The sequence below is a fragment of the Spermophilus citellus genome, assembly GCF_964194105.1.
Source record: "Spermophilus citellus genome assembly, chromosome: 10".
Taxonomy (NCBI): domain Eukaryota; kingdom Metazoa; phylum Chordata; class Mammalia; order Rodentia; family Sciuridae; genus Spermophilus; species Spermophilus citellus.
This window is the reverse complement of record NC_138197.1, coordinates 134,106,752-134,132,758: the sequence shown is the minus strand read 5'-3', so window position 1 is coordinate 134,132,758 and position 26,007 is coordinate 134,106,752. Positions and strand designations below refer to the sequence as shown.

The following is a 26,007-nucleotide window of genomic DNA, read 5'->3' as shown; positions in this document are numbered from 1 at the left end:
CTTGGCCCCAGACCCCCCCCCCCGGGACCTGGATCCCCTGAGCTCCGCCGGGGAAGAGGGCTGCGGGCTGCTTCGCGGGGTCTCAGCTCTGCGCTGGGGTGGCCGAAAGGGCCAGCAAGGGTCCCACTCTTTGAAAGGAGCAGGACAGGAAGACTTAGGTGTGGACAGTTTGGACGCTTTCCCACTTTCTCAGTCTGCTGATGTCCCCAACAACCCGGTGGCAAATGCAGGCTGTTCCCATCCTCCTCTGCGCAGTCCTGGTTTCGTAAATGCTATAGTTTTGGTTTCTGGGTCCCTCAGGCCTGGGGCTCCCGCTGGGCTCCCCTGGGTCCAGAAGTGGACGTGTTGCCCCATCTCCTGGCTTCCCATCTGCCCTCCGTCCGTCTGAGGTGTTCCTTCCCCTTCGCCATCACGTGACACCTCGGGGCTGTCCCTGCTCTGGAAGGTTCTGGAGGGTCTCTCCACCCCCTGGCCTCCTGGGGGATTTGCTGATCAGTGTCTCGGGACCGTGTGACTTGTAGCCGTGTTTCTCGAGTGCTTGGTGGTGCTCTCAGTGTTCTAGACGATTCTTGGGGTGTTTTCTCACAGCAGCCCTGTGCCCATTTCAGAAATGGAGAGACTGAGGTGCAGAACATGAATGCATTTTGCCTAGAGGCCCCTGGCTGGGGAGATTTTGCCCCTTGGGAACATGGACAATGAAGACAGTGGGTGGTCAGAGCTTGGTGCCCTTGGGAGGGTTAGGGTTGCTGCTCAGCACCCCACAGTGCCCAGAACAACCCAGCCCAGTGTCCACATGGCCGGGCCACGCCCAACTGCCCACGTGGCTGATTGAGGACAGCTGGCCCCGTGTGCTCCTTGAGGACGAGTGATGGGGTCTTCCCATCAGCTCCTTCTCTCGCTTCCCTTGTTTAACAGCACTCCGTGGAGACGCCTGCTCTGTGCTGGGCACCAGGGCGCACAGGGGAAGCACCGTGGTCAGCGAGTAACCAGGGGTCATGAGGAAATGGCTCCTGCCTCCAGGCACTCACCCATGTCCAGGCCAGCCTTGGGGCTTGGGTTGAGATCTGGCTCTGCTCTGGGCATGCTGTCCCCAGCCACACAACGATGGTCACTTCCTCTCAGGTGGGAGACTCTGGTGGTCACTGAGGTGGTCTCTGTTGATTCCACGTGTCTGAGACAGCCCTTGGGGGGACACTGTCATCCAGTTTTACCCATGTTAGGCTGTGGTGCTGGGTCTGATCTGGGGTCTCTCCTCCCTCCACCTGATGGTCAGCTTCATGTGCCGCTCAGGCGAGGCTGGCCTCCCCTGGCTCCAACCTCCTATGTCCGCCTCTCCTGGGTGTCCAGCGGTGACTCCAACACCAAGTCTGTGTGTGCCCCGTCTGACCCTAAGGCTTCTCCTCCAGCCCCCGGGTCGGCTCACCTGTGCTGACCCTGCACTCGGTCTGCCGCCTGGTCCTGGTGACTGCCCGTCGTCATCCCCTCCTGTCCACACATTTGTCTGGTCACCTCCTGACTGGTCTCCTGCTGCCCCTGTGGTGGTCCATCTTCACAGCCCAGTGTGTCCCCTTATACATGCATAAGGCTTCCCGGAGCTGCTCTGGCCTGAAGTCCAGTCAGCCCTCTGGGGCCTGCGGCATTGGGGTCCACCCCCCCAATGCAGCTGCCCCAGGCTCTCCCCGTAGCTCACGCTGACCTCCTGCAGGACGCTGCACTCCCAGGGCACTCTCCCCCAGGGCCCCCTGGGTCCCTTCCAGTCCCCGTCCCTCCCGCTGGCGTGGGCTGCCTCAGTCTCCTCCGTACTGGACGCTTCCTGAGGACAGATGCTGGTCTTCTGCTGCCGGTACCCTGCACAGTCGGCATGTGCAGCCCTTCAGCGGCACCGTGTCCCTGGGAACTGCCTTGTCCCCTGCAGGTCAAGGACAATCCTCCTCCTCAGGTCCATCTGCATTTTGTGCTGTGGTCAGTGACACCTTTGCTGCTTTTGGTCCTGACCTGGAAGGGGAGCCCCTGTTGGCCTGCTGGGGCCCTTCCTGGGACCCTGGGCCCTCTGAAGCACTGCAGGCGTGGGGCTGGCCAGGCCAGGCTCTGAGCTGGAACTGCCTGGGTTATCGGGCACTTCTGGCCATTCCCGTGTCCCTCTCTCTACCTGAGGCTGAGTGGCAGGTGATGGTCACCACAGATTCACGTCCCCTGAGGGGTGCGTTCCTGAGCCCCAGCTCTGATATCACTGAGGAGGTGGGTTTCCTGCAAACTCAGCCCAGCTGGGGTTCAGATCTGGGTGGGGAGGGGCTGCCAGGGAAAGACCGGGAGCCACCTGCCCACCCGCCTACCCCCCATCCTTGGGGAAGTCCTTGTCTTTGGCCCTGAGTCTGGGGGACGGTGGCCCGGGTGCTCCTCCTGGGGCTTTCGTGGGCCGGGTCTTCTCAGTTAGGGTTGAGTTTATTCTTCAGCCCTGCCTGTGGGACCTGGGCTGCTGATCTGCCTTCAGAGCGAGTTTCAACAAACCCTGGAGCAGAGCCCATGGCTGGCTGTCCCTGGGCTTGCTCATCCACGTTGCCTGGACTTGGCAGTGGGACTTAGCCACTGTCGGTCAGTGCCTGGGAGGCCCTCAGTGGGGCTGGGCTTGGGCTTCACACCAACTCCCCCAGGGCAGGACCCCGAGTCGTGCCTGTAAAGGCCTCCACAGGGTTTGGGGTCCCCAACAGTCCTGCACGAAGTCACCCCACACTAAACCCACACCTTCGTGCTGGACTGAAAATGCCACGGTCACTCTGGGCCGTGTCCCGTGAAGGGATGGCCGTGAGCATGGGGAGACGCAGTGACGGCCTGGGGTCCCTGCTGCAAGCCGAGCCAGACTCAGTCCTTAACCGGTCATCAATAAGGGCAGTCTGCCCGCCTGTGCCCACCGTCTCAGGTGCAGCTGGAGCAGAGCCCTGTCTTAGGAAAACGCACTTTTCAGGCATTGGGTCGCTTCAGGCTCCCCTTAGTGGTCATGTGCTTTATCTCATGCTCTTTCTGGAGTCCGCCTGCGGGTCCCCGGCTCTGTGTGCTGCATTCCTGGGCAGCGTGGCTTTTGGCTGTTGTGGACTGAGCGATGGGGATGGACGGGCGGGCAGGTGGCTCCTGTTCTCTCCCAGGACTTATCTCCCAAGGCTGAGCTTGGCATCAACAGTTGAGACCCTGGCAGGGTGCGGCACAGCCAGCCAGCTCCCGGCTGGGAAGGTCACCCTGACCCGCCTCCTCCTCAGGCTCTGGTTAGCTTGCCTGGCCGCTGTGACCAACCACTTCCAGGTGAAACATCCCGATCCAAACTCCAGAACCTCTTGTGCACCGCCGTGATACCACAGTGGGCAGTTCTGCGCCTGACCTCATGTGACCCATCATAGGTGTGACCCAGTGGCGCTAACACTGTGTGACATAAATGAATTTTGTGTTGAGACTGGGGTGCCGTCCCTAAGACGTCTCATCGCGTATATGAATATATTTCAAAATCCAAAAAATCTGAAATAGAGACGTTTCTGGTCCCAAATATTTTGAATAAGGCTATTTGGCCAGTGCTGCTCTCTAGGGGGCTCAGACAACTGGGGGGTGGCCTCGTGCAGTCTGGAGGCCAGAAGTACAAGGTCAAGGCAGGAGCCGTCCCTCTCAGGTCCCAGGGAGGACGCCTCCTGCCACTCCTCCACTTGGCCCTCGGTCCCTGCCTCTGATCTCCTGGGGCTTCTCCCTGACTGTCCCTGATCCCCTCTTAAGAGGCCACCAGCCGCTGGAGTAGAGCCCACCCGACTCCAGTGTGGCCGTGTCTCACCTTGATTTTACCTGCAAGAGCCCTTTTCCACACAAGGTCCATTCCCAGGTGTAGGGAGCGGGTTAACACTTGCCTCTGTCCCTTGGGGGACGCCATCCACCCCCCCAGGGCTCCTGCTGCTCCCCACCTTCATCAGCTGGGAGGCAATTCCTGAGTTTTGCTCTCTTATGAGACCTACACCTAGGGCAGGAGGGTCCCCAGGGCCACCACGCCAGCCTGCAGGAGGGTGTGGGCAGGACTCAGTAAGGACCGGTCCTGCAGCAGTGTGTGGGATTGTGCTACTGGGGCCAGAGCACAGGACAGGGGCAGTGAAGCCTGGCGGGGGGAGCCACGTGGGCCCCAGTGTTCACCGACGGCACCACAGTGGGGGGAGGTGGCTGCCCAGGGGTCCTGGCCGGGCCTGCCTGGCCGCAGGTGGTGGTGTCTGAGGGTGTCTGGAGAGCCACTGATCAGCTGCCATGTGGCCTGTCTCCACCCGCTACTGCCCCATGGCTGCTGGAACAGGTTTCCCCAGGTGGGTGGCTTAAGACAGCACAGGTGGTGCCCTCAGGCCCCAGGGGCACGTCCTGGAGTCCAGGTGCCCGCCGGGCTGCTTCTTCGGGAGCCTCTGGGGCACGTCTGTTTCCTTTCTTCCAGAGACCACTGAGGTCCTGTGCCCCTTCCTCAGGTCACGCCAGCCTCTGTCCTTGTGTCTCTGACCCCCCTCCCTCCCACAGTCCTCCTGCTAACCTGAGCCCACCCCGTCACCCAGGGTGGCCTCCGCTTCTCAGGCCCTGTAACCTGTTCCCATCTGTTGGGTGCGTACTCAGGCCACCAGGATCAGGGCGGGGACGTCTTCCTGGGTCCACGGTCTGCTGATCCACTGACTCCCACCAGACCTGGTGTCCCCTCGGCACTCAGTGGATATTTGCTGATGGGCTGAGAACGTCCACAGGCCTCTTCCCAGGGCAGTGCAGGGGCCCGGTGTCCTGGCTGTTTCTCCGGAAGACCTCAGGGTCAGAGGTCTCTTTTGGCCAGTTACCCCTCCTGGGCCCGCTCCTGGTGTGGACAAGCCCTCTGTCCTGCCCCGTTTCCAACAGGTCCACTGGGCACAGCTGGTAAGACCATCTGGGTGAGTGCCCTCATGTGACGAGGGGGGTGGCTGCTCTCTGGCTCTTAAAGATAACTAGGAGCTGACCCTGCCTTTGCTGCCGGCCACCCTGGGGTCTAAGGGCTGCCGGCCACCCTGTCTAAGGGCTGGCTCCTTCCTGCACCGGGTGGGCGGGGCGCAGGGTGCTGAGCTGCTGTTCTGGGTCTGGACATCCTGATAGCGGCTGGTCAGCCCGTCCAGGCCCCCAGGCTGCTGCCTGGCTTGCTCTCCAGCGTGGGCTTGTCCTGTGCCCGTCCCTCCCACTGGCAGCCACCCGGAAATTCCCTCCGTGGACTGCAGCATCACCTCCTGACCTGCCCTGTGCGCCGGACTCTCCAGCCAGACATAGCCACAGACATTCCTGTCTCTGACTCTCTTTGTTCCTCTCTTTCTTTCTGTCTCTCCCTCACTCTATCTCTCCCTCTCTGCCTCTGTCTCTCTTATCTCTGTGTCTCTGTCTCTCTGTCTCTGTCCACTGCTTTCCACTGGTCTTTTTCTGGTGGCCCCTGACTGACAGCTGTCATTCAAATCTGAAGTCCCCTGTGCCTTCACAGAGGCCTCTGGTGACGCGGCTTCTCATGGCCCTAATTTCATCCCGTCTTAAGGTGCGGACCCAGACTCCAGGGTTAGGCCGTGGCAGTGTCTTTGGGCCACCTTGGCTGTTGCCACCTCACAGTGGCATCAGAGGAGGGAGGTTGGGAAGAGTGCCCCTTCCTGGGAGGTGGTGTCCTGTGGGCTACCAGGTTGGGAATAGCTGGGAGGGTTGTTCTGGAACCTTCTGCTAGAGCACCGGGAGTTAAAATCCCCAGTCCTGGGGCAGCACGCCCCACTCACCACAGGTGTCCCCTGTGAGTCAGTGGGCGGAAGCGGACTCTGCTCTGGAATGCAGCCTTAATTTATATTTTTAAAAATGGGTGTGTCTGAAGTTCTGGGAATTTGCTTCAAAGAGGAAGATGAAGTCATCGGAGGAGGCCCGCCTGGCCACGCACACCGTCTTCCAGGGGCGTGCGGTGGGGGTGGGCAGGCGCTGGGCCCTCACCTGGCCTCTCCTGGCCTCCCTGCTGGGTGGGGAGGGCCAGTGGGCAGAGGGTGCTTCAGGGAGGAGCCCAAGGGAGCCTCAGGCTCTAGGAGGTGAGAGAGTCCCACACAGCTGGGGACTCCCAGGGGCAGGCAAGGGGCGAGGACCAGGCAGAGGGCAGCCTCTGACCTCTGGGGCCTGCGCCCCTTCACCACGGGTGGCCTGCAGGTGAGAGGGCCAGGACCCCGCCTTCAGGGCTGATGTCCAGACCCTGGCCAGAGCCTGTTCAGGATGCCTGTGTCCCTGCAGCGGGGCTCCAGGGTTTGGTGGAGGGGAGCTGAGGCCCTGTGATCTGCCACCTGTGTCCCCTGGCTCCTGTGTGGGGCCTGGTGTGGGTGCTGAGGCAGGGCTGGGTTCCGTGCACCCCTCGCCATGCGCTGTGTGGCCTCTGACCTCTTGGAGGCTGTGTTCCTGCATCTCTGCCCCCAGAGGGTGAGGGAGGTTCCCTGGGGTGACACTGACCAGCCGGAGCTGAGGCTGCCGCCTGAGTGGCCTCAGCCATTCTCAGCTCCAGTGCAGTCCTGGTGGCAGCCAGCGGCAGGGGCATCCATCTGAGTGGCAGGCTCCTGAGGGCACGTGGCCCTGCCCGTCCTGCCTGCCTGCCGTCCTGCGTAGCCTGCCTGTGGAGCAGGTGGCACTGCTCCTCTTCTGTGGCCCACTTGCTGGACCAAGCGCCCAATAGCTGAGGGACTGTGCTGGTCTGGCCTCTGTCTGGGCTGTGGGCCACCGGGCTGTGACTGCTCTGTGTAACCTGGCCACAGCCCTCGTGGGGGGCAGGCCTCGCAGGTGTGGGCTGTGGTGTGGCAGGGCAGCAGGGCCAACCTCATCCTGCCGTGCAGCGGGAACTGCTGCCCGCGTGTGCACGCAGGAGCGTGTGAGTGTGTGCCTGTTGGGGGACTGGAGGTGCTTTCCCAGCGGGTTGGGATCTCCGGGGGTGGGCAGGAGCCCAGGCCCGTATCCTGCCTCAGCTGTGCTTGAGGGGCCGATGAGATTGATGGGCCTTGATGGGTCCCTGAGCCCTGCAGCCCCACTCTCCTGACTGTCCCCTCTCCTCAGTGCCCACGCCCGTCCCGATTCCCCTCCACTTTTCCCATCTGCTAGAAGACTCTTAGCCCATGTGTTCAGTTTTCCTGAAAATCTGACGTCTGCAACTCATATGGGAGCTCAGCAGGGCCGAGATCCATTCATGGTCTCTCGTAGCGCAGTGTCCGTCCTGAACAGTCCAGCAGGTCGGGGGTCGGGGGACGGAGGAGGGAATGAAGAAGTGGTTAGGTGGATAGATGGGTGGACCGGTGGGTGAGGAGACGGTGGATGGATGACAGATGCATGGGTGAGGGGTGGGTGGACAGGTGGGTGGGTGGGTGCAGGGATGAGTATGGTGCTGCCTGGAGCATGGGTGGACAACGTGGGCAGTGTCAGTCATTCTGATGGACACTTCACAAGCCCTGTCCTCTCCGCTTCCTGTGGCAGTGGGGCTCCTGCCTCCAGTGCTCTGCCATGTCCTGGGTTAACACAGGAGGCCCCCTCGGGCTCTGCTGCCTCCAGGTTTGAGTATCTGTTTGGTGACCTGGTCCCGCGTCGTCCGTCGGTGCTGAGCTCTTTGCTCCTTCCTGAGCCGTGATTCTGCCCCGACCTCGGGCTCCGGGTCCTCTCCACCTGTGCCCAGGCTTTACTCCCGCTGCCGTTGGAAATTCTGGTTTTTCTAGTTCAAAGCCTTCAGCTCTTTCCTGGACTGGAAGGAATTGTCTTTTTATTTACTTAAAAACTTGAGTTGGCACACCTTTACCTGCTCCCTCCTGGGTGTGTCCAGCCCTGCTCACAGTCCTGAGGCCAGGGTGGCCGGGCTCCCCGCGGCAGGGCCCAGGCCCTGCACCCTCTCTGCCCGCTCCTGGGGCCCTGAAGTGGTTCTCTCAGGCTCACATCAGCACCTCCTAGTCCAGGCCCTCCGGGTCCTCTCCCTGCCCTGCTCCCCTGCCCCCTGCTCCAGAACGAGGCTGAGGCCATCAGTCGCCCCTCACCACAGATCTGACCGGGCACAGCAGCTGGCTTCCTCTGTTGCAGGCACCACCTGCTCGAGCCCCGGGGAGCTGGGGCGTGACCAGGCCCCCGCTTTCCTCAGGTGGAAGGTCAGGGGCTCTGGCGCTGCCAGCCAGGGTCGCTAGGGCAGGCAGAAGGGTGTCCCCTCCCTCACCACTCACCCCAGACCTGGAGTGAAACAGGTGCCTGTGACGGTGCCCAGGCCCTGGGGTTGGGTCCCTGGCCCCTGAGCCGAGGCGACTGCCCTTGAGAATGGTTTCTGCCAGGCCCTTCCCAGCTTCTCTCTGGGGCTTTGCTTTGGCACCGGAACCCAGGGCCGAGGCCTGCGTCACTCCCGCACGCGGGGTTTCGGGCCCGCTGGGGCACTATTGAGCTCCGTCATCAGGCGCCCAGGTGAGCCTGGTCCAAGGTGGGGGCCAAGGGGCGCAGCAGTAATGGGGGTGCAGGCGGTGGGAGGGGGCGTCGCGAATGACTCGGCCGCGTTGGACTCCACCAGAAGGCCAGGGCGGGGGACGCCAGATCTCATTTTGAATGAGAAGTGCTAAAATAGGAAAGTGGCATCTCACCCACAGGCAAAGGCTGAGAAGCCTCGTCCATCACCATGGTTTCCGTACGGGGGTGACCGGCTGCCGTCACGACACCTCTCTCCTCAACTCTGCGCCCAGCGCCATGAGGTTGGCAGTTTGAAGGTGGCCATGGGGACTCGCATGTGCTATGGATCAGGGTCCCCAAGGCCCAGAGTGAAGTGCTCTGCTGCTCGGGGCGGGGTGTGCGCAGGGAGAAGTGTTGGCAGGTGACTGCACGGGTGACACAGGCCAGCTGTGGTGGCTGCTGTTGGAGTGTCCTTGTACATGGACACTGGAGTGGACACTGGAGCAGACCCCGGGGACCTGCACTGTGCCAGAGATGAGGCTGGCCCGGCTCATCTCAAGCCGGACACTCAGGGAGCTGCCTGTCGTGAGGCCGGCCTGTGGGTGCCTTCGCCCCCTGCATGCCGGCCTACTTCCTGTGTTGTTGGGCTCCCGTACCTGAGTCACGTGGCTTCCTGATTCCGTGGCTTATGAGCAAGCATCAGTCATCCATGCCTTGAACTGGGGAGGGGCTGGTGTCTCATGACCTCATCCCACAAGCACTCCCCGGGGCTGTGGATCCGGCTCCCCTCAGCCACTGCCTCCCTACGGGCACCCGTCCAGCACCCTGCACACACAAGGTGCCCACTGTGTGCTCAACTGAACAGACACTGCAGCTGCCTCCACAGAGCCAGGGGAGACAGATGATGCCGGACAGTCACGTGAGCAGGGGCGGCACAGAGCTGGGACAGAGAAGGAGCGGCCTGGGCTCTGTGTCCTGGCACCAGCACCTGCTCACCAAGGGGCCAGGCCCCAGATGAGGACAGGGGTGGGGAGGGGACACAGGGTGGCGTCCAGTCCCTGGGAAGCCACATGCAGAACCAGGGGGGAGGACTGCAGGTGGGCACTGTTGGGTTCCCATCACTGATAACGAGGGACAGCTCCGGGGGCTGCAGGCCACCTGTGCTAACTGGTGGATCCCCTGGGCTTGGCGGAGGGAGGCAGGGAGGCTGGTGTGGGGAGGCTGGTGCAGAGGGGCTGGGCCTGTTCTTGATGGCCAGCCCCCGGGGTGGGTGGGGTCTCCAGTGAGGGTGGTTCTAAGCCACTGGGACCAACACACAGAGCCCGGCAGCTTGAGACGTTGTCTCCCGTGTCCTGTGCAGAGCAGGCAGATTTGTAAGGTGGCGGGGTGCAGGGCCTGTGAGGGGGGCGCCGTGGGCAAGGGATGCTGTGGGCAAGGGGTGCAGCTTGAAGGTGGCAGTGTGGGTAAGGGTGAGGAGTTGGCAGGTGAGCATTGTGGGGGACCAGGGGCAGGGGTCAGGCAGATGGCTGTGACTCCGTGCCTCACCCCAGATGGGGGCCCCGAGGAGAACCAGGTTGAGGAGGGAAGGTCTGGGCTTGGGGTGCCTGGGGACCCAAGGAGGGAGGGAGTTGGGGTGATCAGGGCTGCTTGCTGGGGAGCTCAGGGCTCTGCCTCTTCCTGGCTGGTGGGGAAAAGAGCCAGGTGGTCGTCCCCGAGGAGAGGAGCCACAGCCTGGGACCCAGCCTCGCATAGTGGGTCCTCGGGGAAGGACCCAGCAGTGTCTCAGGCCCCCCTGTTGGCCGCTGAGACCCAGGTCCACTCTCATTTGGAGCGTGGCCTCTTTTGGAAGGAGCATCTTTCCAGATGGGAGGAGCTTGGACCCGAGATGAGGGCGCCAGAGCTTAGTCTGGACCCCAAATCTAATGGCCAGTGTCTGTCAGAGGAAGGGGAGGGGACTCCACCAGGGAAGGTGGCCGTGCTCTTGGAGCAGAAACTGGAGTGATGCGGCCACAAGCCAAGGAACCCGGGAGCCCCACCCTGAGGCTGGGAGAGCCAGAAGAATCCTCCCTGGAGCCTCCTGCGAGGCCCAGCCCCGCCCACAGCTGGCCCCAGATTCCAGCTCCAGAACATGACGGTGGTGACTGTGGTGTTGCGTTTGTGGCCGTGTGTCACACAGCCAGGTGGCAACGGTCTTGCTCTCTATAAAGCCAAAGAAACAAATGCTGGATCCTGGAGCCGGGCCACCCTCCTCGTGGGACTGGGCGTGGTCGGCCACGTATTTGAGATGGCAGGGCCACCTACCTGGGGGACAGGAGTGCTCCCTCTGGGGCTCACTGTGGCCTTTCTGTTGCCCATCAGAGGGTTTAAGGCATCTGAGGCTCAAGTGTCCCTGCAGGTGACCCCACAAGGACAGCCGAAGGGCTTGTGGCCCCGTTGCTGTGGAGACCCAGCCTAGAAGCAGCAAGTCCCAGCCAGTCCTTATGGCGTGAGGGACAGCTGTGTCCCCTGGCTGCCTTCCTTCCCCCTGTGGATGGAGAGACCCTGGGAGCAGAGATTGGGCAGGGCTGGGAGGACGAGGGTCTGGGCCTGGAGGCCGGGGCCTTCTTCAGGGTGAGTTGAAGGTTCCCGTGGCCTGGATCCTGAGGGCTCTGGACCTGGCCAGCGAGCGCTGTGGGCAGCGTGTCCTCAGGGCTTGGCGAGCACTCGGTCTGCCTGTCCTCCTGGGGCGGTTTGTTCTCCAGAAAGTGCCGCCCGGAATGCTGCAGAGCGAACCCTCCCAGACGCCCGCGTTTCTAAGTGGAAACGAGGATCTGAAGTGTCTGAGGGAGGGGTGCAGCTAAAGCCCGGGAGAAGGCCAAGTGTGCCTGTGGGGAGTGGGTGTGCGCAGGTGTGCGCGGGTGTGCATGGCAGGTGCCTGTGTGACAGTGTCGGGAGTGTGTGGCTGTGTGTGGTGGGCATGCATGTGGGTGTGCGTGTGTGTGGCAGGGTGAGTGTGTCACCACGCGTGAGACGGTGGATGTGCAGGTGTGTCAGCATGTGTGTGTGTGTGTGTGTGTGTAGGAGCAGGTGCATGACTGGGTCAGAGGGTGGAATCACTGTGTGAGACAGGTTGTGGGTGTGCGTGTGTGCACAGGGCCCGTGTGCGAGTGCGAGCCTGCACAGTCCCCTGGGTCCCCGTTATCAGGAGGGTAGAGAGGAGAGGGTCAGGGGGCAGAGCCCAGGTGAGGCCCCGAGGCTGGCCGGTGGCTGCCTCCCTCCCCTCAGCCCTGCAGGTGGCCGGCTCTCTGCTCCTGACCCAGGGCTGGGCCCTGCCTGCTGCTCGGGAGAAAGCACCCACTGGCCTGGGCCTGGGCCTGGGCCTGACCTGGAGCCCGCGCCCCTGGGGCTCTTGCGGTGGCCCCTGCTTGGTAGGGTGGATGTTCAGCAGGTCAGCAGCCGCCCCCCCCCCAGGCTGGTGTTTTTCTGGGCGGGGGCTGGAACCTGGGTGCTGCACCGCGGAGCCATCCCCACCCTTTTGTTTTTGAAACGGGGTCTCCCTGAGTTGCCCAGAGCCCCCCTTGGCCTCCCAGGCCCCGGGATCACAGGTGGGTGCCCCGCCAGGGGCCTCCTTGGTGTGACGAGGGTTCAGAACGGCTGTGCGCGTCGGGGTTCCCCCATGGGAGCAGAGAGGGGAAGAGAGCTGTGGGAAGGTGGCTCGTCCCTGTGACTGTCACCATCTCAGATGGCTCCTTCCGCTCTTGACGCCCCGGAGGCCTTCCCTTGGGTGGGGGGACGCATCAGGCTGAGCGTGGCCTCCGGGGACCCGAGGTCTTGGGTGGGGGGCAGGCGGCGCTGGGCGGAGCAGAGGTCGGCGGCCGGGGTCGGCCTTCACCGATGGCCTGCGCTGGGCCTGTGGCCACTGTGTGTACCCTGAGCAGCTGCTGGGAGGGGTTGTCACGGTGGCACTGTCCCCTTGGGTGGGTGGCGTTGAGGGCTGAGGGCGTCTGAGTGCAGGTCCCTGAGAGCTGTTGGCACAGCCCGGCCCTGGCCTTGGGGGCATGGCGGTCCCACAGGACTCTGCCTCACAGCTTCTGGGTCTGTTCCCAGAACTGACGTGAGTTCCCTGCCCTCCTCGTGCAGTTCTTGGGGTCCCCGCAGCCTCGCGGTGTCTGCTGGGGGTGAATGGGCCTCCCTCCCCACGTCCTGGCTCTGCTCCGCTTGTGAGGATTAATTAGGGGACGGGGTCTCAGGACAGGGTCAGTGTCTGTGTCAGGAGAGACAGAGCTAGGGTACACCCTCTCTCCCTCCTTCCCTCTCCGCCATGTGAGGACAAGCCAGGCAGAGAGCCCACCAAGGACCCAGCTGGCCAGCACCTTGATCTTGGACTTCCAGCCTTCAGACTGTGAGAAGTAAGGTCTGTTGTTCAAGTGGCCCAGCCTGTGGTATCAGCCCTAGCAGACTGAGACATCTGACTTAGTCCATTTTGTATTGCTATAACAAAATACCCAAGACTGGGTACTTTAAAAAGAAAATAGGTTTATTTAGCACAGTTCTGGGGCCTGAAAGTTCAAGGTTGGGTGGCCCCATATGTTTGGCTTCAGGTGAAAATCTGGCCATGTCATAATATGGCAGATGACGTCACGTGGACCAGGTGTGAGCAGCCACACAGTAAGAGAGTAGCTGGGGAATCCCTGCTGGCTTGATAGCCACCCACTCCCACAGCCCAGGCCCTCAGCCCTTCTGGGTGGTACCAGTGACCTGATCACCTCTCACAAGGCCCCCTTCTTATGGGTGGGCATGTGAGCTCATGCAGAGGGCAGTTTGGAAATGTCTACCAAAATGTCATCAAACTACCCTGTGACTCAGCACAGCTGGGGGGTTTGTCTAGAGACTCGGAACACGAAGGTTTATGTACAAGGAGGTGGGAAAGGAAAAGATTTTGCCACTGAGGAAACCTCAGGCTGGGGCTGGGGCTCAGTGGTAGAGCACTTGTCTCGTGCGTGAGGCCCCGGGTTCAACCCTCAGCATCACCTAAACAATAAGATAAAAGTGTTGTGCTGTCCACAACTAACCATGATCCGCCTGCACGGCCACCGGTGGGAACAGGTGGCTTGAGTTTTGATGCCACCAGTACCAGGCAGCCCTTGGGGGTCAGCTCCAGCCGCCTGTGCTGGGCCGGGGGCTCTGGCTTTTCCCTGGTGGTATGCGTTAGAAGCTGCTGGACACGCCGCGTGCCCGGTTCCTGTGCTCCGCTCTTTAGTAGATGAACGGGACACTATTTTAAAAAATACATTCACTTTAAAATCAGTGACCGGGGAGAGGCCGTTCGGTGGTTCTCCTGTTATGTGAAGGGTCTCTGGTCAACGTCCCTCCCTGCAGAGGTGAAGGAGGCAGGTGCACTGGGGTCATCACCCCCACGGGGGACAGAGCACCTCCCAGGCCACTGGCCCACACGGCTCTTGGTCCGGACACCACCGTGCTGAGGGTTAGCGAGCCCGGGGCCCTCCTGGCTGGGGCCTTCAGGAGATAGGTGGTCAGCTGTAGGCACCCCCAGGCTCTCTGGAAAAGCCTCTGGAGCCATCCTGAAGCAGGGGCATTAGGCTGTGGGGTGGTGCCCACCTGCAGGGAGGCCATGAGCTGGTGGGAGAGACAGATGTCATCACCAGGTTGGAACCTGGTGTTGGCTGGTCTGGGCGAGGGGTCTGAGGGCCAGCAGGGAGGACAGGCATCAGGAAGCCCCTGAGGAGGGGCCCCGGGCCCGGAGCTTGTGGCACATCCCCGAGTCCTGGGCAAGGCCCAGATGTGGTCAGCACTGCCCAGGTGCAGGGGTGGGGAGGGCTGGGGCCCCGTGCTGCCTGTCCACCACCCCGCGCTCCCCAGGGCCCAGCAGGCCTCCTTCCTGACCCCTCAGGGAAGACCTCCTGGGTGCATTTAGAAAACCCCATGCTCCCCACCCTGTCCTCAGCCACCTGGGAGCTGGGGGCTGCCGCTGGACCAGGAGACCATTGAGCAGGACCCAAGCCCCTGGCAGCAGCTGCTCCACGGCCTGGGCGCTGGGTGCTGGGCACTGGGCGCTTGCCCGGGGGGCCCTCCTCTGCTCCAGCTGGTCTTTCCCTGATTTGCTGCTCTGTGGGCCCTCTGAGGCCCGTTGCTGTCCCTCAGCCGCCCGTAACCTCTCGCCTCTGCCTCTCGTCCCCAGGGGACCACTGCCAGGTGAACGCCCGCTCCGGCCGCTGTGCCAACGGCGTGTGCAAAAACGGGGGCACCTGCGTGAACCTGCTCATCGGCGGCTTCCACTGCGTGTGCCCCCCGGGCGAGTACCAGCGGCCCTACTGCGAGGTCAGCGCCAGGAGCTTCCCGCCGCGGTCCTTCGTCACCTTCCGCGGCCTGCGCCAGCGTTTCCACTTCACCATCGCCCTTGCGTGAGTGCCCTGCGCGCCCGGGCTCCTCGCCTTCCTAGAGCAGGTGTCTCGGGGTCCCACCTGGGAGGGGGTGAGCCGTGCAGCCAGAGCTGCCTGAGGACGGGCCCCCTGTGTGCCTCCTCTGTGCCTGGCAAGGTGGGCTCACGAGGAGCTGCCTGGGGCCTGGTGTGCGGCCCTGCCTCTGCTGAGTCCCTGCCCTCTGCCCAGAAGGCCGTCCCCACAGCACAGCCTCCAAATGAGGGCCCCACCACTCTGCAGGGTCCCCTGTGCGGGTGATTCAAACAGGGCTCCCACGAGCACCCCCATGTCAGAGGAGCCCCGTGACTCTGGAAAGTGCTGTGGACTGTGACTGGAGTGAGTTTGGGGCATGTGTGTGGACCCATAGTCGGGGCCACCTGCCACCTGGGGGTGGCCAGCAGCCCTCATGACGACTGGCACCCTGAGCTGCAGGAGGGCACCCCCACTGGAGGCCGACCTCAGAGGTGACTGGCCCCGGTGCCAGAGGGTGGCCGTGGGGGCCAGGGAGGTGCGGGAGGCTGACACAGGAAGTCTTTTGGCTCCTGACAGAGCAAGTGAAAGGCAGCAGTGTTTAGCTGAGTGTCCCCCAGGGAGGGTGACGTCCCCAGGCAGGGTGACGTCCAGTAGCCCTCACGCTTAGCTTTTCTAGACTGTCACGGAGGATCATTCATGGACCCTTGGCCTGAGTGACTTCAGCCATGAAAGCACAAAAGCCCCCCAGGCCTGTCCCAGGCCCGTCCCACGTGGGGACTGTGGTCCTGGGGCTGGCGCCGGGGCCCCTCTCGTTCCCAGCCAGGCCCCACTGAGCGGGCAGGTGTGGCCTTGGTTTCAGGTGGCCTCTGCCAGTGCCGGGCCCCGAGGCCGCTCCCAGCAGCCTCTCCCCGACTCTGTCCTGTCCTCTCGGGGCCCCCGCGGCCTCGGGGTCTGTTTCCCGGGGTTTCTGCTTCGGCCCGCATTGTCCCCCACCCCTCGGTCCGGGCCCCTTCTGCCCGCGTCCAGCGTGGCAGGGCCCTTTGCCGGCTGTATGCCAGCCCCAGGCCGGCACCGGGAAGCCTGTGGAGAACCAGGTGCACCCACAGCCGCCACGCCACGCGGTACCTGCTCACTCCCAGGCCCCATGTCCAGCATGCTGTGGGCCTTGTCCCTGCCGTGCCGGTCCTCGTTCTGGCAGCCGCCCTGAGCCCGTGTGGACAGGGCTGTGTCCACTCAGGGAGAGACTGAAGCCGGTGTGCGAGGCTGGCGCAGGCTCCCATGCAGGACGGACGGCACAACCCGGGCCAAGGGAGGGCTCGGGGCCAGGTCTGGTGGGCAGCTACCCCAGCACCCCAGGCGGGAGGGGCTCCCGAGGGGACGGCCCTGCTCGGGTGCCTGGTCTGTGTGGTGGATGCTCACAGCCATGACAGGTCTGCCGTGTCCCCGCGTCCCTTCGTCCAGTCCCACCTTCTCCATTCGGGGATTCAGTGTGTTCTCCACAGCACAGTGTGGACCAGGGGGCACCAGGATGTGGCAGAGAGGAGAATCACAGTCCCTCCTCTGCAGGGCGGGTGGCACACCCTGCAAGATCACAGGGTCTTGCTTTCTTATCAACAAATAGATAAATAGGGTGATTTCAGAAATGAACAAAAGAAAGTGATGGACTGTTAGAGCGGAGGCGAGACTGAGCTGAAGTTGGTGAGGGAAGGTGCCATTGATCAACCCCTGAGCCACCTGCAAAGCCAGGGAGGACTGTAATGGGCAGAGGGAGCAGCAGATGCAAGGGCCCTGGGGTCCTCTTAACCTGTAACCTATATTAGGGAGCAAAAGACTTGGGAGAGGTGACGGGGGCTCAGGGGAGGCCTGAGGTGTTCCTTCAGCTCCGGTGTTCCTTCAGCTCCCGTGTCCCTGTGTGTGCAGGGGCTTGGGGACTTGGGGGTCTCTTTCCAGTTGTAGAAGACACGTGGTGTGGTATGTTCTGTGTCCAAAACGTGTATGGCTGGAGTCTTGGCCACGTGTCACCCCTCTGACCCACGGAGGGACTGTGACGGGCTCACGTTCTGCAGGCCATCCTCACCAGGGTCCTCCACGTTCCAGTTGACCAATCGGGCCGTCAGCTGCGGCACCAGGGTCCCCCCTGAGCTGTGGCCCTGGGCTTGCCCTCCTGGGCCAGCCCTGCCCCTCCCCAGTGGCCCGATGGCCCTGGGACCTTTGTCATGTGACGTGGCCCGCTGCCCCGCAGGTTTGCCACCCAGGACAGGGACGCCCTGCTGCTCTACAACGGCCGCTTCAACGAGAGGCACGACTTCATCGCCCTGGAGATCGTGGACGGGCAGGTGCAGCTCACCTTCTCAGCAGGTAGGCGCTGGCCCCAGGCGCTGTCGGTGCCCCTTGTCCCGCGGTGCCCCCAGGCTGCTCACCCCACGGACCTGATTCTGTGTCCAGGGACCCACCTGACGGAAGAAATCCCGAGGGCACAGCTGTTGGTCACAGTGTCACTCGCGGTGCCGGCAGTAGGAGGGGCCGCTCCCGCTTCCCAGATGGGGGTCATTCAGAGGCGTGGGCTGCGTCTGCAGCTGAGTGTGGTGGTGTGTGGTGCAGGGGCTGAGCCCAGGTGCCAGGCAAGACTTCACCACCCAGCTGACCCAGCCCTGCAGACCAAAAGTTGACAAAGACATCCAAGGAGTGTCCTGCTGGTAGGGGGCTATTTAGCCAAGCAGTCTAGCGGCCCCTGGCCATTCTGGTGTGTTTTTCTGGCATAGGTGATGTCTTAGTCTGCTTTCCGTTGCTGTAACACCAGACCTGAGATAAATAGCTTATGAAGAGGAGAGGTTCCTAGTTGGTTGGACCCATTGCTTCTGGGCCTGTGGTGGTTCTATACCTCCTGGCAGGGGCACCTGGCAGGGGAGACCCTCATCTCCTGGCAGACAGGAAGCAAAGGGCGGGGGACCGCAAAGGCACGCCCCAGTGTCCCAGCCTCCACCCACGAGGCCCCCTCTGGTAGTATCGCAGTGGCTGGACCAAGCATCCACACGTGGCCTTGGGGGAGAGGGAGGTCCTGAACTTGGCAGGTGATTTTAGGGTGCGCTGTGCCCCTGGTGGCTCCCCAGGACAGCCCAGAGGTGCTGCGCCCTGGAGCCCTGGTCCTGACTCCCACGTGTCGAGTTGGAGGCCGGGACCTGATTTCACGTGGATAACAAGTAGGGACACCCATGACACCAGCCGGCTCTCGGGGCCGTGGCCACCTCTGCAGGCTCCGAGGGGGACTTCGCGGCTCTCCAGACCCTGCCCCTCTCTCCAGAATGTCCTGTGGTCCCCTGGGGGGGCAGTCCCTGTGGGGGCCTGACATGGCCCTCCTTGTCCTTTGTGCAAGTGATGTCCCTTCCCCCAGCTGCCCGTAGCCAGCACCTCGCCGGGACCCTCCACGGGTTCCAAAGGTGCAGTTGCCTGGCACCACCTCCTGAGTCTGGTCTCCTGGGAGAGTGATGGCCTCAGTGGCCCAGGACCCAGGTGTGAAGGGACCTACTCAGGACCTCAGGAGGTGTCCTGTGGCTGGGAAGGCACTGGCAGTTGTCACTAAGTGACAGAGGAGGAGACAGCCGTGTGTCCTCGGTGCTGACCACTGCCGTGGCACAACTCTCAGGAGGGCAAGGCCCTGTGCTGACCGCGGGGCACGCCGTGGTGCCGACTCGGGCCTCCCGTGGGCTTTCCCTGAACGAAGAGATGAAGGAGGGCGCTTCTGTGACCAGGAAAGAAACACGGGAGCAGGCCACTGGGGAAGTGGGACTGGGAGGGCCGTCCCCTGCCCCCACCCCGTGCCCTTCGAGGTTGGGGTGGAGCCCCCTTGGGGGGCGGAGGGAGCACGTGCGTCTGTCCAGCAGCCTGGAAGCCGCGGAGGTCCCCGCGAGGCCCTGCTCACCTGCCTTCTCTCTGGTCGTCCCCTGGTGCAGGTGAGACCACCACCACAGTGGCGCCGCAGGTCCCTGGAGGCGTGAGTGACGGGCGGTGGCACTCGGTGCAGGTGAAGTACTACAACAAGGTAGGACCCGCAGCCTCCGCGGCTGGGCTGCCACTGGGCCGGGTGACATTCCTGTCGAGGACGTTCCTGTCTAGGATGGTCGTTCTCTGAGATCTAAAAGCAGGTGGTGTCGGGAAGCCACTGAGGGTCCGGTGAGCGCCCCTCCCTGTGCTGGGCAGCAGGAGGCAGGACAGAGCCGCACATGGCACCGGGGCGGACCCGAGCCGCAGCTGCGGTCCCTGCTGTTGAAATTCCCAGCCGGGGGGACGCAGCCCCAGCCTCTGCCGATTCCTGGGCACTGCAGAGGGGCGTGTCCAGGTCAGAGGCGCCTCCCTCCTGAGAGGCCACAGCGGGAGGGGGAGGTTTTTAATTTCTCCTCCCTGGGTGGTGTCACCTCCCGCCAGTGGCCTGAGGGCACTGTGCCGACCTTGTCCCCCGCCTCTCGCTCTTTCTTCCCCTGATGGTCATTGCTGTCCCTCTGCCTCCCAGGGCTGCCCCCCTGGACATCCCATCATGTTTCAGTGACCGCAGACAGGTTCCAAGAGGTGGTCACCTGCATGGTGGCCACAGGTCTCCTACTGTCCCCGGCTGTGGTGGTGCAGTGCAGGCTCTGCAGCCTCCTCCGTGACAAGGAGGGCCGAGGGGACAGGCTGCTGGCACCTGGGCTGCTGTGTGCCGGGGACATGGAGGAGGGCAGGGGGCAGTGTCTGTGGTCTGGCTGCTGCAGGCCCCGGAGCTCCTGCTGCCCTCCCACCAGTGGGGCCCCGGTGCCTGGCAGGCCACGGTCACCTGAGGAGGAGCAGGGCGGCTGGGCAGGGGAGGCGGGTGCCTCTGCCTGTGGCGTCCATCTGGCCTCGGTGTCCTGTGTCAGGGGCTGGAGTCTTGCCATGACTGGGACAGTCACAACTGCATAGCGGGTGCCCGCCTGCGTGCCGGGGTCGCCCTGTGCTCCTCCCAGCCCCTTCCCCGGGCTGCGGTGGAAAACCTGGTCTGGGCTTTTCTTCGATGGCATCTTCACCCACGATGCGCCTTCCCCAGTGGCCATCCCAAGGTTCTCCTTCCCATCTCAGCTGCTCTGAAGAGCCAGCTCCTACCTTTCTGCAGGGTCCCCAGGACCCCCGCGGGAACGGGTGGGTCCTGCTCCCCCCACCCAGGAGAAGATCCGTCCCATGGCCCTTTTCTCTCCTTGTGGAGCCTGAAGGACAGCCACCCCCTGGGCACACAGGTGAGAGACGGCTCCCTGTCGCAGGACACTGGAACCCCCTAGAGGGGTGGGTCCCCATGTCCCCACTGAGTGTCCCCTGAGCTCAGCGACTGTTCTGCCTGACGCCAGGCCTGGGTCTGCTCCGGCAGGCAGCCCAGACAGACCGGGCTCCTGCTTCCTGTCCAGGTCATCTAGACGGCGTTCCTAGGTGAGGCAGACCAGGGAGCCCAGGAGCAGGTGCAGAGCCCCCCAGGGGCAGGCACACCTGGCCGGGGCGAAGACCGGGGTCTGTGGTTTTCCCACCCACATATGACCTGGCTTTTGTCCTGGTTTTGCACATGCCCCTTGCTGGCCCCTGGCCCCAGGGCTGACACATTTCAAGAGTATCTGCTGGGCCACCTGGACGTGCCCCCCGGAGCCCTGGTCTTCCCGTGGGCAGAGCTGCCAGGGTCGGCTTCCAGCGGGCACAGGCTCGTGGGGGGGGGGGCAGAAGGCATGGTGGGCCCCGAGCTGCACCATCAGGACCACAGCAGTCGCCACCCACGGGGCTTTCCCTCCTGCCTGTTCCAGAATCATCCAGGCCGCAGGCTGTCTGCAGGCGGGGTGAGTGGGGGAGGCCGAGTCAGCCTCGGTTCCCCCCAGGCACTGACGGACACACCTGATAATGACCACAGCAGTGTCGTGTCCAGTGGTCGAGTAGGCCTGGGCCCTCTGCCCAGGCGCTAGTTCACCTCTTGGCCTGTTCTAACACCAGGCGGGTCAGCCCCCGCCTGCCCGCGCCTGCCCTCCCAGGCAGCTCCGCGGAGTGAGCGCACCTCGCAGAGGCCCCAGTCCCTGGGGAAGAGGGGCCTCGCCAGGCAGGAAGGTCAGCAGGGGCTGGGTTCCCGGCCACACCTTCCTGTGCAGGGCTGGTCTGTCAGCTGGTCAGTGGCTCCCAGCACAGCCCTGGCCCCGCTGTCCCTCTCTTGCCTGAGGCTGCTCTGGGGAGGACACCTAACAGCCTCACATTGTTGTTAGGCTCCAGCGTGTGGCATGAGTGGGCCCCACAGCGGGAAACTCGCGGGGACCGGGAGCACCATCATGGGGGGCCAGGCGGCTCTTACCTGTCCAGGTGCAGAGATGTCCTTGGAGCGCCCGGGGCCGGGCAGGACTGTCAGGCTGTGGCAGTTCCCAGGGAAGGAGGGAGGGAGGGAGGGAGGGCTGCCGGCCCCACGTCAGGATGTGCTAGGGACACTGGGAGGGGAACCTGAAGACCACCTGCAGGGAGGTGGCTTTCCCTGCTGGCTTCACGTTGTCATCAGTGCCAGGGCTCCTGTCCCCTGGTCACTGGTGCAGGACAAAGCCCAGGGTTCCCAGAGTCTGACTGCGTGGGCTTACAGCAGAGCAGCAGCAGAGGGCAGCCCCTGCAGCCCCTTCCCCATGTGCTGGCCGAGCCAAGGGGCCGCAGGCTGCCCAGGCGCCTTCCTTCCTGAGAGCCTGGGCCTGTGCTGTTGCCGCAGCTGGGTTCGTTCTGGGTTGTTAAGAAACTGGGTTTAGGAGCGTGGGCCTCCAGCCCTCCAGTGGGAGGAACGCTGGGCATGGGGCGTCCGGTGCCCTCCCAGCACACTTCCGCCTGACTCACGTCTGCTGTGGTGGGCCCCGTCCTGGACGTGCTGGGGGCAGGAGCTCCCTCCTGCTCCCAGGCCGCCCACCTCCTGCCCGGGCAGCTTCAGGGACCCTCCCTGTGTGGGCTGGTGGGGGGCTCGGAGCCTCCAGGCTGGCTTACAGGTCAGGGTTCCCTTGGGAAACGATGGGACACGCGGACAGGATGACCCCAGCAGGGTTTATTTACAAAGGGACGGGCAGGGTGTGGGTATCAGCCAGGGGCGGTGTGGACCCAGGGCCGGTGGCAGGGGCAGCAGAGGTGTGATGACCCTCAGTTCTGGAGGAACAAGCACAGTGGGCAGGTGGACTGGAAGGAGAGGGTTGTGACCTGAAGCCAATCCAGAAGGGCTGTGACCCTCATCAGTGAGGGATGCAGCGGGGGACCTCTGGCACCCTCCGTCCCTCTGGCCTCCTCCTGGGCTCCCATTGGCTGAAGCCCCCCGGAAGCCAGAGGCCAGGGAACCCTCCCTCCCCGCCCAGGTGGGAGCAGGCAAAGTGGGGATCTTTTTCTTTCTGCTTGATGGCATTTTAAAGGAGAAGACCTGTCCATCTCATTCACCTTGTTGGGGGCGGACCTTGTTCCGGGAGACCTCTGCCTGCCTGTTGAGCTCTGCCCACCTGCCCCCGTGGCCACCAGGGAGGTGATCTGGAGTATCTGTGGCCATCGCCTCTTTTTTCCCTGGGTCTTTTGTGAAAGACGGTTGAGAATTTCAGCCACCTGTAAACATTGGCTGAAAAGCATTTGAAATTATTTCTTCACACTTGAAACTCAAGTCTGCCATCTGGCTTCTTCTCAGTGCTGCTCTGGCATCACCCCTCAGCAACACACACCTGGGTGTGTGTCCTGGGAGCAGAGGTTGCCCTGTGCAAACAGCTCTGGGTGGGCGTCTCTTCCCCTCCCGGACTGCACGGCCCCTTCCGACCATCACTGGGCAGTTGTTCTCACTGAGGACCTCTGGTGGCCGTCTGTGGAATTACGTCGATACCCCTTGCCTGGCTCCAGCATGGGGCTGGGGCACAAGCTATCAATAGGCTCCTGGGGAAAGGACAGCCCCTGCCCGCCTTGGCAGGGCCAGATGTGCCTGCCTGGCTTTCCCAGGACCGCTCCTGGCTGACGAGAAGCGTGGACAAGCTGGGGAGGGATGTGTGCCTGGCTCGGACACTTGGGCAGGCGGCCCCCGGGGCCTGGGGTGTGGTGGGGCGGGTGTGGGCAGTGAGTGGGCTGTAAGGCAGGGCCGGGTCTTTGGGGGCTTGCATGATGGAGGGATTTAGGAGGAGGGGCACGGGCCGAGCAGGTTTCTCCACCTTGCACTATGGGTATTTGGGGTTGATGATTCTTCTTCTGGAAGGGCCTGCATTGGGTGGTATCCCTGGCCACTAGCTGATAGCCACCAGTTATAGTGGAAACCAGAATGTCCCCAGTCATTGCCAAATATCCTCTGAGGGACATTTGCTGTGCTGGAGAAGCCCTGGGCTGGAGAGGTGAGTCGGCAGTGGGAGGCTCAGGAGACGGGGACGGGATGGTCGACGCTTGAAGGCAGCTTGGACATTCTGGTGCAGGTTGTCTTCAAGGGCCAGAGGCATCAGAGGCCCTGCCTGGGGGCCATCACTGTAGTGGCCGTGGTTCCCCTGGTGGCCACGTGAGCTAGGGAGGCCTGCTGTCTGTAGGGTGCATGGCCCCCTTGCCCTGCCTGGCCTCTCTGGGTCCAGGCAATTCCAAGATGGCATGGGGCGGTCTTTGGTGCAGTCTGAGTGTGTTCATGGGGACACCCATGGCCATGGATGGGATGTGCAGCTCCCCTCTGCTCTGGGATCTCGGCTTCTGATTGAGCAAAGGATCCCCAGGCTCTAGGTTTTCATGACTGCGGGGTGACCCCTAGATGTGGTGTCCTTACGAATTGCTCACCCTGGCTGGAGTGTGCACCCTTTGCTTATCTGCCTTGTTTATCCTGCATGTGAAACCCCAAGGTTCCAAGGACTGCCACTCTGACCCTGGCCCCTGGTGCCTGGAGCAGTCTTCCTGGGCCCTGTAGAAGCGCCACCGTGTGGCCTCCCTGGTGACCCCCTGCACCTGTTCCCTCCCCTCCACTTCCGTCTTCCTTGCTTCATCAGACATTCATGGAGGGCCTGCCACATGTCAGGCACTCTTCTGGCATTAAAATCCTGTTACCTGCTGGGTGTGGTGGTGCACATCTGTAATCCCAGCTGCTCAGGAGGCGGACGCAGGAGGATGGCAAGTTCAAGGGCAGCCTTTCTCAGGGCGGGCAGGGGATGCTGCAGGAGGGGGCGTCCTTGACACCAGCGTGTCCTCTGGGCTTGGCCCCACCCTGAGGTGGGATCCGGTGGAGGAAAGGGAACTGCTAGTTTGACAGTTGTGTGTGCGTAAGCGAGCCCACATCACTGAACAGAGAGAACTTTTAAAGGGTACAGGAACACACGCTGGTGTGTGCGCATTATTTTTCTGAAGGTATCCATGTCCTCTCCAAAAACATGAGCCTGTTCAGAGCATCCATCAGATGGCCTCTGCTGGGCCATGGTCCACCCCACGGTGTGGCGTCTTAGCCACTGATAGTTATCCATCCACTGGATGGAGTAGCGTGGCCCCTGGTTCTTCCTGTCTGTGTAGTTCAGCTGGGCTCTTCTAGACCAGCCTCGCTCCTGTGCCCAGGGTGTTAGAGGTGGCTGTCGGGGTCCTGTCCTCTGGCAGGCTGTCCAGGCTGTCCACGGGGCTGCCAAGGTGGACTGGTGCTTGCCGGGGCTCCTGTGTGTCACGCCTGCTCAGGTCAGAGTCTGATCACGTGGCCACGCTGGCCTCTAGGTCTGAGTGATGGGCTTGTTGGCAGGAGCCCGAGTCCCAAGGCTGTGGTGGGCAGACACGTGCCCCTGAGTTGCGAACGGGCAGGAGACATCGGGTCACGCCTGTGGGAGCCATTTCAGCCTCAAGTTTTCGGTTTCTTTAGGCCATCAGGTTAAAACTGTGCGAGGTACAAAGAACTAAACGTCTGTGAAGTTAATTGAGCTTCGTGAGACCCTCCCGGGTGCGGGCTTATGGTCTCAGCCACCCTGCCCGGGCCAACAGAGGGGGCGCGAGGTGTCTCATGGGAGCGTGTGGGATGCACCCCGGGTTCAGCGACCATAGCAGTGGGCTTCCCACTTGTGCAGGCCCCTCTCCCGGGCCAGGCAGGGATTCCATAAAGATCAGGTATCGACATTTCCATATGGTGACATTCCACCAGTCCTGGGGGATCACAGGGTGGTTCTGAAAGGGCTTATCCTTCATCTCAGGCTGGGAATGTTAAATGCCTCCCTTGAAGCCGAGCACAGCAGGTAATCAAAGCCCACAGAGGGGCCCCGAGTGGCTGGGAGCAGTGAGAGGAGAGCGTGGTGCAGAGCCGGGCGGACACACCCTTCCTGCCCTGGCGTCCTTTCCTAAACAAGACCTCATCAGATGGAGACAGCCACCTGCCATGGAGAAGCGCAGCCCCACCCTGGGGCCTTTGTGTCCCAAACCCCGTTGTGGAAAGTCACCGGGGCTGGGTGGCCCTTCGCGGGGTGCTTCCCGTCCGGCTGGTGGCCACTCTTCCCTCCACTCTGTCTCACCGTCCCAGCCCACCCCCTCCACGCGCACCCAGGGCCTTGGCGTGCAGGGCCCTCCCCAGGACCCCTGGCACTGGGCAGTGTGCCCTGACTGACGCCCACCCGGTGCCCACTGGGAGGAGGAGGCCCAGGCCATCTTCACCCACTGCGTGTCTGGGGCTCTCATGGAGTTGCCCAGGGCCATGACGTGTCCCCACCCGTCCCTCCCTGACATCCTCCCCCTCTTTGCTCTTCTACCCACAGCACTTGCTCCCTGCCCCCCACCTACCACCACGCAGCGTCTCAGTGGTCTGCAGACAGGGAGGAAGGGGCGGCCCAGAGAGGTGGCCGAGGAGACAGGAGGCCCGGGGTCGCTGCCCAGACTGGGGACAGAGAGGGCCTGAGGCCCTGGCAGCAGCCCAGGGCTTTGCCAGCATGTGCGTGTACAAGTGTGCAAGATTCTGTGTGTGTACAGTGTCTTCTGGTGAGTGTGCATATACTTGTGTGAGTGCAAAGGTGTGAATGTGCACACATCTGGGTAGGGGTATGAGTGTGCATGCGCGGCGAGCATGAAGGAGCACGTGTGTGCAATGAGTGTGACAGTGCGTGTGTGCGGCGAGCGTGATAGGGTGTGTGTGCAGTTCTGAGCTGGGCGGTGACTCTTAGAAGCTGACCTGCTGGGCGTCCTCTTCCCCAAGCTCCACCTTCCTTTCTGGGACACGGGCGGCCTGACTGTGCTGGCCAGTGCC

The 26,007-nt window shown here is 63.0% G+C and overlaps 1 protein-coding gene across 3 annotated transcripts in view; it reads left to right on the top strand.

Moving 5' to 3' along the window:
• CELSR1 (cadherin EGF LAG seven-pass G-type receptor 1) overlaps positions 1-26,007 on the top strand; it is a 116,060-nt gene that overhangs the window by 46,257 nt on the left and 43,796 nt on the right. For all 3 annotated transcript variants that reach the window (XM_081311426.1, XM_081311425.1, XM_081311424.1), the window contains exons 3-5: positions 14,603-14,825; positions 17,059-17,174; positions 18,767-18,855. In XM_081311426.1, the coding sequence (XP_081167552.1) occupies positions 14,603-14,825; positions 17,059-17,174; positions 18,767-18,855 (428 nt within the window). The remainder of the gene's footprint in view (positions 1-14,602; positions 14,826-17,058; positions 17,175-18,766; positions 18,856-26,007) is intronic.